This window comes from Micropterus dolomieu, linkage group LG06 (genome assembly GCF_021292245.1).
Source record: "Micropterus dolomieu isolate WLL.071019.BEF.003 ecotype Adirondacks linkage group LG06, ASM2129224v1, whole genome shotgun sequence".
In the NCBI taxonomy this organism is placed as follows: domain Eukaryota; kingdom Metazoa; phylum Chordata; class Actinopteri; order Centrarchiformes; family Centrarchidae; genus Micropterus; species Micropterus dolomieu.
Genome location: NC_060155.1, coordinates 23,296,988 through 23,308,218, shown reverse-complemented (window position 1 = coordinate 23,308,218; position 11,231 = coordinate 23,296,988). Strand labels below are relative to the sequence as shown.

Genomic DNA, 11,231 nt, shown 5'->3' with positions numbered 1-11,231 from the left:
CACAAAGAACAATTCTGTCATAATTTAAAACCAGAGTAGATAAAAATTCAGGAAGTTCTGATAAAAATCCTCCAGGCGGTTTTGGGGGGCGATAAATTATAACAAATATGATAGGTTGCAGCCCTCCAAGTTTAAGAGTGAGAACTTCAAAGGAGTTAAATTCATCACAGCGTACTTGATGACATTTTAAATTTTCCCTATACACGCTCACTAGCCCACCACCACGACCACTGAGCCTCGGTTGACTAAAACAATCATATTGAGGCGGACACAGTTCAGCTCGCTGGCTATAGTCATTCATCTTGCAACCATGATTCAGTTAAAAACATAAAATCTAGATTTGCAGACAAGATAAAATCATTTAAGATAAAAGTCTTACTTGAAAGTGATCTCACATTAAAGAGAGCCATTTTAAATGAGTTTGTTCTAGGTGCTGGAGTTGGTGCAGTTGTCCTAATCCTTAAGAGATTACTATTATTTCTGTGTGGGATGTGCACATTTCGGTTTACTGGTCTATGCGTGATGATGACAGGAATAGAAGTCTTTGGAACAGCGCTGGGAGCAGACGGCTTTACATGTGAGCAGGTGGAGACAGTTGTTTGTGGCAGTGAAGCAGAGATGTGTTCAGTGAGCGGTGGTGTGTCCAGGTGTGCTGCATGAATGATTAGTCATATTCTAGATTCATTACACAAAGTGAAGCATTTCAAACCCTTTGTTTTCATCTTGATTACAGTTTACAGCTTGTGGAAATAACAACTCCAGTATTTCCAAAATGTATAAACATTTTAGAATAGCCTAAATAAATTTCTGTATTACAAATTATACAGAAATGTCAGATGGAGAAGAACTCCAACTCAAAACACCTGCAAAGGTTTCTGAATCCTGTAATCTCTCAGTCTGGTTCTGGTGCTCACAATGAACTTTTCCTCAGTATTCAAATTTTTTGAGATGCTCTTCTAAAAGATGCCTCAGTGTTTTAATGTTGACAGCGCTATTATGTCACATACGTGGGAGAAAATGGAACAAGGGAGACAGTCTTTAAATGTTTTTGTGTTGTCCTTTTAAGATTTTATCAGCTGTCAAATGTCCAGTAGCCATGACTAGTAACGTTATTTCAGACTCAAAGTTTAAGCTTTGAGTGGCAGATGTGGAGGCATCAGAACCTCAACAAGAATCTTGTGACAAATAAAAGTACCTTTCTCTCTCAAATGTCCTATTCCAGACAGTAATCCCACACAGCCCTGCCGACAGCAGCAACGTTACTCAAAATAGCGGTGTGGGGAATAAATTAACGTGATAACAGCCATGGCTAACGTTTTACAAGTTATACAGCTGCCATCATGTAACTAAGGACTCTACCGCTAGCTTATTACGTTTATTACAAGTAACAATCAGGTGACGTCCAAAGAAACGACTCATAACTAATGTTATGTAGAAGGGTTAATTGATTTGCTTCACATTGTTCATTTGAGCTGTAAGTAAACGTTAACGTAATTAATAACTGATTCATAGTTAACTGTTAACGTTGGTCTCAACAAAATCTAACATTGACACATTTATATATTAAAAAGCATTTAAAACCTTGTTAAATATAATGTCAATAACATATGTTATTTTAATATTTTCCGGTGTCTTACCTCGACTGTGAGCTGTAACGATCATAAACTGGTAACAAAATGGTCACAGGTTCCAACCTCCACCGTACAGCACCGGGGGTATAGAAGCTACCTATAGCATTAGCCCCTTAGCATGAGCTAACTCGCTCATATCGAGCTAGGCAGGAGTGGTTTCAGCAACTTGTCACCTCAGCTCCACCCATGACCTGCCTCTTTGTCCATTTATGGTTATCCAGGAGTGACGCAGTGCCAAGATGGCGACGGCCAGCTCTGCCCAATTCGGGCTTCAAAACTGCTCTTCAGAAACCAATGGGTGATGTCACGGATACTACGTCCATTTTTGTATAGAGTCTATGGTGTTTTGCATTGCTTTGACCTTTCTCTTTAGGTCCCGCCTTCTCGACCACCACAGTGCATTAGGGTTGTTACCTTATAAGCAAGTCATGCCACTAGGCAGCCATCTTGGCAACACCTCCAGGCAGCTATTTCGGGCTAACAAGACTAGGCTCGTATCTGAATGAATGGGGAGAGTGTCAGGATCGAGGGTGTGCAAAGCAGGAGAGAGCCCAGATGCACGACACTGAGAGCCGAGAGTGGGAGCGGAGTGAACTGATAACGAAGTTCCAAATATTAAGAGATTTCTAGATATAGATGTTGTGGAGTAGATCACACAACATCAGAATGGGATGGGCTGAAGCAGTTGGGTGTGAATTGACCACCCTATATAAACAGGGGGAAAAAAGAGGTGAGGTGGTGTTGCTGTGAACATGTGCCTCTGGTTAGTGTTGCTATAAGTTTGAGGTGTTATTTTTCTTAAGTGTTTTTTTTTTTTTTATTGAATTGTCCATGTACTGCTGACCATTGTCAATAAAATAATCACCTCTGCAAACATATGATGTTGGAGTCTGCCTACCTACCACCTTCCTAGCCACTCCAAACACATCCAAACTGCAGAATGGGTAGCGCAGTAACTGGAAGAACATACAACAACGACCAGACGGGGACTGAACAGAAAAACCAAACATAGATACACCAGGGACTAACGAGCAGGGCGGGAGCAACACAGGTGACAGGGATCAAGGCTAACGAGGCAGGCAGGCAGAGAGACAGCAGGGGAAAACAGAGAGACTGGCAGGCAGGCAGGCAGAATTGTGGGGGAAAAGACAGAACTCATGTTACAAAATACCAGACAAGAATCTAACCCTGGACAATAACAGAAACCCATGTAAACAGACAAACACTGACCAACTATAACACAGGGATCATAACAGACAAAACCTAAGAACAGAACTAGAACACAGAGGCAGGGAGTAGAAAACAACATAATGGGGCAAGTCAGGACTAGGATTAGACAGAACACCAGACAATTACAGAATAAGACAGGAAATAAGGCAAGCACAGATCAAGACAGGCAACAGTAAATAAACTAACGCTGGGCAGACTGAACACAAGGCAGGACTGAACACCAGAAACCAACAGACCTTAATGACAGATAATAACCAGATAAATAATAACCCAGAATAAATAACAGATACCGAACTGATAAATAAGTAAACACACAGTGAACTAAACTCAACAGATGACAGAACTAAAAAGTTGATACAAAACCTAAACCTCAGAATCAAGAACCAAAACCCAGAAACAGATAAAAAGCGTCAGCTAAATGTAAATGTACTCACCGGTATAAAGTACCAGCATTTCCACATTTTACTTTTTGGCATACCAGGGCTTTTTCTTGTGTACCGGTACTTGTCTCTCGTCTGCCCTCTCCACCAGCGGAGACGGTAGCGAGAAGATCGGGTGCTTTTTTTTAAATCAAAAAAGTTGCTCATCACTGTCACTTCTGTACCGACCATTCACAGCTTGGATGGGGCGGGACATTAAAAAAGGTTGACATAGTGCTACAGTAAACTTGAAACAGTTCTGCATGAATGGTGATGATTATTGACTAGTTAGCACTTAGCATCAGCAAATTAGAGACAAATAGACAATTCTTCTTGCACAAAGATTTAATAAATGAGAACAATGTACCATAGTGATACTGCTTGAACTGGAATTAATATTATACTAGTGGTAAGTGGTGCAAAATGTGTAGTGTGTGTGTTCTTGTGAAGTCTCTGTGTTCTTACAAAAATGTAAAGACTGCAGCCTGAGAGCAACAAGGCTGAGTAAGAAGACTGCACCCTACAGGCTCAGTGTATCAAACATTATTCTAACAAACATGTTAAACATTATCCTAATCAAGCTAGGCATATAAAATATTCACACATCATGACTAAATACAAATCTTCAACATAACGTGACCCACGTAATATACATTGCTGCATCAAAACGGCGCAGGAAAACAACACAGAAAAAGAGCCATTCACTACAGTAACGTTATGTACTGTCCAACTGTTGTAAAGTGTGGCAACAATCTCATTATAATATTCTGTCTAGCTCACTAACCGTTTCGTTATCATCCAATACATGTAGCTGTGTTGACATTGCTGAACCTCCGGTGGAAGAGACACAAATTGTACTGTTAGTTACTAAAAAGCAGGCAGGAGAGCTAACACTGATGTATCATGTCAGCTAAATGCAGTAAATGTTACATTATCATGTAAACAGCATGGATTAGTTCAACCTCAAGCTGAAAAAAATATTACTGTAATGGTGCAGTGGGAATTTAACGGAGTTTCCAGCAATTTGTGTGAAGCTGCCTCCCTGTCTGTCTATAGTCGCTTTCACACTGCCTTTTTTTCATGGGAGTATTGAGCCAATATGCCGGCTGCGCTGTATGAAAGGTACAGAGCCGGTGTTTATCTGCCTCTGAGCTGGGAACGTTTAAGTTACAGAACCTGAACATGTCTGCAGAAAAGCCACAGCCGGCATGCCATCCACAGACCAATCGCATACATTCAGGTTGACTGAATGTAAGTGTGAATGTGTTTGTGTATGTGTTGGCACTCAGGTATACAGAAATATAGAAAATGCCAAAGATGTTATTTGTGAGGTTTTTGATGCTGCAGAATTGTTGACCAAATGGCACAATCCCATTACCCAATTAAGAACAACGGTGGAAATGTTTAAAAGCTGTTGTGGAGATGCTGAATGCATAATAATGTAGAACTTCTAAGGTCTCATCCTCTGTATGACTAATTTGTTTCCTTCTGTCTTTTAACTTAGGTTTTCAGTGAACCTTTCCATTTTCTGCATTTACTTCAATGTGGGAAACCTTGGCTTGAACATCTTTCTGACACAGCTTTTGTTTGGTGCCATTGAAATACCAGCTCATATACTTTGTATGTGGCTTTTGGAGGTTATAGGAAGAAAAAAATTGCTTGGATCAACCATTATCACTGCAGGACTCTGCATACTTATCCTAGCTGTTCCTCAAGGTAACCCCTCTTGGCAAATTTTAGCAAAATGACTCTTGAATTTCAGTTTTTTGTCTGATTGTCAAGTTTTGCTTGTGTATGTTTTGTTTTTTCAGAATATTCCATTGCTGTAACATCTTTGGCCGTCTTATCGCGTTTTTTCCTGTTGTGGGCTGTTTCTATATGTAATGTTTTTGTTCAGGAGTTGTTCCCAACATCTGTTAGGTAGGTTTTCAGAGGTTTTATGTGCAAACTTTCAGACCATGGAGAATGACCATTTAAGATGTATTAAATGATTTGTATTAATGCAATTCAATTCAAATTAGCTTTATTGGCATGAATGTGTAACAACAATATTGCCAAAGCATTATTAACCTACTTGGGTGTCCAATGAATGTCTTGACACAGGGGGCAATAAGTAGGCTACTGAATGGTTAAGACAGTCACAGAAATAGATTTAAAATTATATTGAGTATATTTTGTCAAAGAGTGATAGGCTCCACCACTGTATGTTTGAAGCAAGTGGTTCTTGCAAAATTAGTTTTTTGCCCAAAAGTGGAAATGTCACTTTTCACTTTACCCCTTTCAGACAAACGGCCACAGCTTTAGGAGCCATTGCAGCAAGAACAGGTGGATTACTGGCTCCACTGCTCAACATGTTGGCCATGTACCACCGGGTCATACCCATCATAGTCTTCAGCAGCCTTACACTGCTCAGTGGAGCTCTCAGCTTCCTGCTTCCTGAGACCAGGAGAAAAGACCTTCCTGAGTTTGACAATGAGGCTGAGAACAACAGGTACTTATGGCAAATATGTTCCATCACTATATACTGTATGTCATTAAACAAGTTGATATCTCTTACATTTCACAATTTGCTCCCTGATGTCTCTAATCTGCCCTTTGTGTTTCAGAAAAAGGACCTACACAGCCAGTTCTTCAAATTCAACCAAGCTGTAGACATCTTCAATCCACACAGAAGTCATTACTTAACAACATATGAACAGATCAAAAGCAGCAGTAGAAATTATAGTTGTGTAAACACAATGATTTCTTACCTTTTGCTTTTGTTTTCTTACGCCACTTAATTTATCATTAAGTATTTAAAGTTGACTTGTCATTAAGCTATCAATAAATGGTGATTTTTTTGTTCTGAATTGGGCTCATTTTGCACTGTGCATCCGGAAAGTTTTCACAGCGCTTCACTTTTTCCTTATTTTGTTATGTTACAGCCTTATTCCAAAATGGATGAAATTCATTATTTTCCTCTAAATTCTACAAACAATACCCCATAATGACAACGTGAAAGGAGTTTGAAATCTTTGCAAATTTATTAAAAATAATATAGCAAAAATAACAAAGAAGTACATGTATACTTTTTTTTAAATGACTCTGTATATGTGAATTAAAGGTATGTGCTAATCAAACTTTAAACATACCATTTGTACCAACTAAACACTAAGTACATCCATTTCCCTTACAATTGCAGTAACAAACATATGTACTTTTTCCAGAAATTCTACATGTAGCAGAAGCATTACAGCAAACTTTGGAAGATTTCTAGGAAATTTGTTGGAAGTTAAAGATATAGTTTCTCATTTCGAGAAATACACTTGTTTGCTTTCTTGCCTGTAGTTAGATGAGAAAATAAAAACTACTCTCAATCTAAATATGCGTCCGGCCGAGATTTCTAAATAGCCCAAAATGTCCAGGTATCCGGTTTTTGCTCCAGAGTCGCAATTATTGTGTGCCTTTTTGCATTGTTTTGACCAATTACATTTTACTCTTGGCAGACTTTTTCTTGCGTACTGGCACTGCTCACAAGTTCCCGGTTTTCTTGTCTGCCCTCCACCAGCTGAGACAGAGAAGGGAGAAGATCGGGTGCTTTTTTTTATCAAAGCGTGTGCATAAACCTGCTTGTCAATATCTCTTTTCATGATCAATCACAGCCTGGATAGGGATGGACATTAAAAAATGTTGATGTAATGCTACAGCAAGCTTTTTAAATGTTGAACTCATTCTGCATGAATGGTTATGATTATTGATAAGACAACACTTAACATTAACAAATTAGAGACTCACCACCATGTACGCTAGAGCATTTTTCTTGCACAAGGAATGAATGAGAACAACGTAGGCTACCATAATGAAACTGCTGTAACTGAAATTAATATTATAATAATAATATATATACTAGTGGTAAGCTTGTTGAAATGTTCCAAATAGGCCTACTATAAACAATTTGTTGGCAGACATAAGCCAAATAAAGTGTAACCTATAAATATATTAGTATTATTAACATTAAACTTTTTATTATTATTATTCATTGTTAACCTACTACACAAATCTATACTATTTACCAGGTAGAGGAGTGCTGTCCTGTCCACATCAAGCCAAACTCCCACTACACCTGCTGAAGGACAACTCAGCCCTTTCCTCGAGGACTCCCACCTCTGATGCAGCCTGGTTCAGACTCTAATCCCGCCCCTGTACCAACCAGCTGCCTCCATACAAACATCCCAAGCCAAGACACCAGTCACAACACTGCACCTGTCCAAGGCCCGGACTCTAGCCAGCCTCCAGCTAGGAGCTCCAGACCTGAAACCACCACCACAGCTCCACATTCAGACCCGACAGCTGAAATCTGAACAAACACACACAGGCAGAAGGGCTGACATTATCCTCCTCATTCCTGGTTCCTGGATGAAAAGACCTTATTCCCAAGGCACAAAATGGAGAACATCTGGTGTCATTGAGCAAGCCTCCACCAATTTCCCTACCAGCAAGATAGTCATATCCACGCTGCTGCACAGGAGAGACTTCCACCCCCACACTATTCACAGAGCGAATACCAGACTATCCAGAGATTGTGCCCTCATACCCAACGTGTTCTTGGCCCACCACCCGACCCTCCCCCTGGACTGCCTGTATGGTAACCCTACAACCACTCCAAGGGGTAACCACACAACGCAGACCTCCAGGACCTCCTAGACCTTCAAGACCATCCAGACCATCCAGACCTCCACCATACATCCACCCCCGGCCGTCAGAGAGGTCGGCCAGGCCACCAAACCCACCGCATCACCAACATCACAACCCACAGTCAACACAACACTGGCCCCTGATACCCAGCCAGAGAGCCCCCCAGCCTGGAGGTCCTATACCCCCCCCCCCATCCCAACGGCAGAACCAAGACTGACACTATGAACACCCAGGGAGACAAACACTTACCTGGAAGCACCTGCTGCCCCTTCCCTGAATGTCCTGCTAGAAAGAGCTTTGACAAGCTTACTAATACAAGCGGTATGCAGCTTTTACAGCTCTGCCATACGCTGGGTCTGTACATAGTCAACGGCAGGCTACGAGGGGACTCTCTGGGTCGCTACACTTTCAGCTCAGCTCTTGGCAGTAGTACGGTAGATTATTTTATTACAGATCTAGATCCAATGTCTCTCAGAGCTGTCACAGTCAGCCCCCTCACACCCCTCTCAGACCACAGCAAAATCACTATCTATCTGAAAAGGGCTCAGTCTAAGTCTGGAGTCCCTACTGCCTGTGAACTGTTTAACAGCACATACTCATACAGAAAATCAAAACATACATGATTTAACTCATTTATTTCTAACTGAAACATTTCCCTAGAATAATTCTGGTGTAAATTCTGCTGTGGCCAAAACCTCAACAAATGAACAATAACAAATGGTTTGACACTGAATGCAAAAACCTAAGGAAAACTTTAAGGAAATTATCAAATGAAAAGCATAGGGACCCAGATAACCACAACATACGCTGTCAATATGAGGCCACTCTGAAACAATACAAGTACACCCTAAAAACTAAGAAAAAACAACACAGAAAGAAGCAGCTCTGTGAAATTGAGGAATCCTTAGAGTCCAACCAGTTCTGGGAGAAATGGAACAAACTAAACAAAACCCAGCAGGATGAATTGGTGATCCAAGATGGAAATACTTGGATTAATCACTTTAGTGAATTATACACTAATATTATAAAAAATGATGATCAGTACGAGATATTCACGAAATGGAAAACTCTAGAGGCGGCGATAAAAAACAACCAAAACCCTCTAGATTACCCTGTAACAGAACAAGAATTAACAAGTCCAGTCCAGTAACCTGGGAAAAATATCCTGCAACATCATTAATAAATGACATGTCAACTTTCTTGATGACCACAATATTCTGCAAAAATGCCAAATTGGTTTTTTGCCAAATTGCTGCACAACGGACCATATATTTACCCTCCAGACTCTAATTGATCAAGAATTAAACATTAAGAAAAGAAAGGTATATGCCTGTTTTGTTGACTTCCAAAAAGCCTGGAAATCTGGCACGAGGGCCATTTCTATAGAAACAAACAATCAGCATTCTTCTCCCAGGGCCGGGGAGTGAGGCAGGGTTGCAATCTCAGTCCAATTCTCTTCAATCTATATATCAATTAATTAGCAAACCAATTAGAGTGTTCCACGGCACCCGGCCTCCTCCTGAACGACACAGAGATCAGAGGTCTGCTGTATGCAGATGACTTAGTGTTGCTTTCACCTACTAAAGAAGGTTTGCAGTAGCACCTTAACCTCCTGCAGAGATTATGTCAGACCTGGGCCCTGACAGTAAACACAGCAAAGACTAAGATAATGATCTTTCAGAAACAATACAGAAATCAGATTACACACAATTTCTATTTAGACACCACTAAATTACAACACACAAAAAACTACACTTACCTTGGCCTCAACATTACATACACAGGGAACTTCAACATGGCTGTGAAAGACCTGAGTGAAAAAGCAAGGAGAGCTTTCTATGCAATAAAAAGAAACATTAAAATATATATTCCAATTGAAATCTGGCTTAAAATATTCCAACTTGTACTAGAACCAATAATTCTATATGGTAGCGAAATCTGGGGGCCAAAACTTAATAATGAATTTGACAAATGGGACAAAACAATCATAGAATCTTTCCATACCGAGTTCTGTAAGAGCATCCTGCAGGTGCAGATAAAAAACACCAAATAACTTACAAGTCACTTAAAATCCGTTAACCCCCAGACATACCATCACAAAGCCCTAACATACCAGGAGTTGAAACCAGAGAAGAGTCCCTTCAGCCAGCTTGTCCTGAGGCTCTCTGCAGTAACAAGTCCCCAAAAGCCTCAGGACAGCAACACCAACTCAAGCAGACCAAACCAAATTATCAACAAGCAGAAAGAAAAATATATTGAATACTGGAAAGAAACAACCAAAACACAAAGTAAATTACAATGTTATCTGACCCTAAAAGAGAATTCACACTGGCAAATTACCTGAATACAATAAAATGTCCTAAACTAAGAAAAATGTTGACAACATATAGACTGAGTGAACACAGCCTGGCCATAGAAAAGGGTCGCCACAGACAGAGCTGGCTACCACAAGAGGAGAGACTCTCAGTGTGACAGGGGACAGGTAGAGACAGAGCTGCACTTTCTAACCTCACTAAGACAAAAACACTTAGCAAACATTTCCCAAATATACCCCAAATTCGAATTCATATCAGACACACAGAAACTCCCCTATTTACTGGGAGAAATGCCCAAATGTGAAATAATTGCTGAAAAATATGTCTCAGCCTGATAAATAATTGTACAAATTTCTAATTATTATTAGTTTGATCGTTTGATATTTTAGTAATTTTTTTTTTATATATCTGATACTGATATATACATTTTTTTATTTATTATTATTGTTGTTTAATCAATTAATAATTATTTAAAATTTTTGTCTATTAATATACACACACACATTACTGTTTCATTTATTTATTTTATATTATTTTTTTATATATTTAAATTTTTTTAACACACACACACGGTTACTGTTTTATTTATTTATTTTATTTAAATTTTTAATATATTTTTTCTTTTTTTAACACAAACACACATACGCTTTGATAACTTTACGTTTTAATTACTTGTTTAATGAAATCTGACTAGCTTGGTTTGAGGGCGTGCCTGACCCCCGCTAGCCGCTTGGCAAGCTTTATGACGCGTTTTCATTGTGAAGTCAAAGTGAAGGAAGGGAAACGGCTGGACTACAAACCAGCTGTTTTCAAGCAGTTCAGAGCAGAGCTTTCTGTGGGAGATGGGAACTCCCTTTGGGCTGAACTTTGGGCTTTTTCACTTTGCAAACCTGTTACATGCACAAAAAAGAGATATAACTCAATAAAGGAGAGGGGAAAAGCCAAAAAGCATAATACCACCT

The 11,231-nt window shown here is 39.7% G+C and overlaps 1 protein-coding gene across 1 annotated transcript in view; it reads left to right on the top strand.

Annotated features, from left to right (window-relative positions):
- LOC123972643 (solute carrier family 22 member 13-like) overlaps positions 1–6,043 on the top strand; it is a 15,505-nt gene extending 9,462 nt beyond the window's left edge. Inside the window, exons 8-10 of the mRNA XM_046052207.1 lie at positions 5,092–5,200; positions 5,565–5,771; positions 5,887–6,043. Of these exons, the coding sequence (XP_045908163.1) occupies positions 5,092–5,200; positions 5,565–5,771; positions 5,887–5,932 (362 nt within the window). The 3' untranslated portion in view covers positions 5,933–6,043. The remainder of the gene's footprint in view (positions 1–5,091; positions 5,201–5,564; positions 5,772–5,886) is intronic.
- The last annotated feature ends 5,188 nt before the right edge of the window (positions 6,044–11,231 follow it).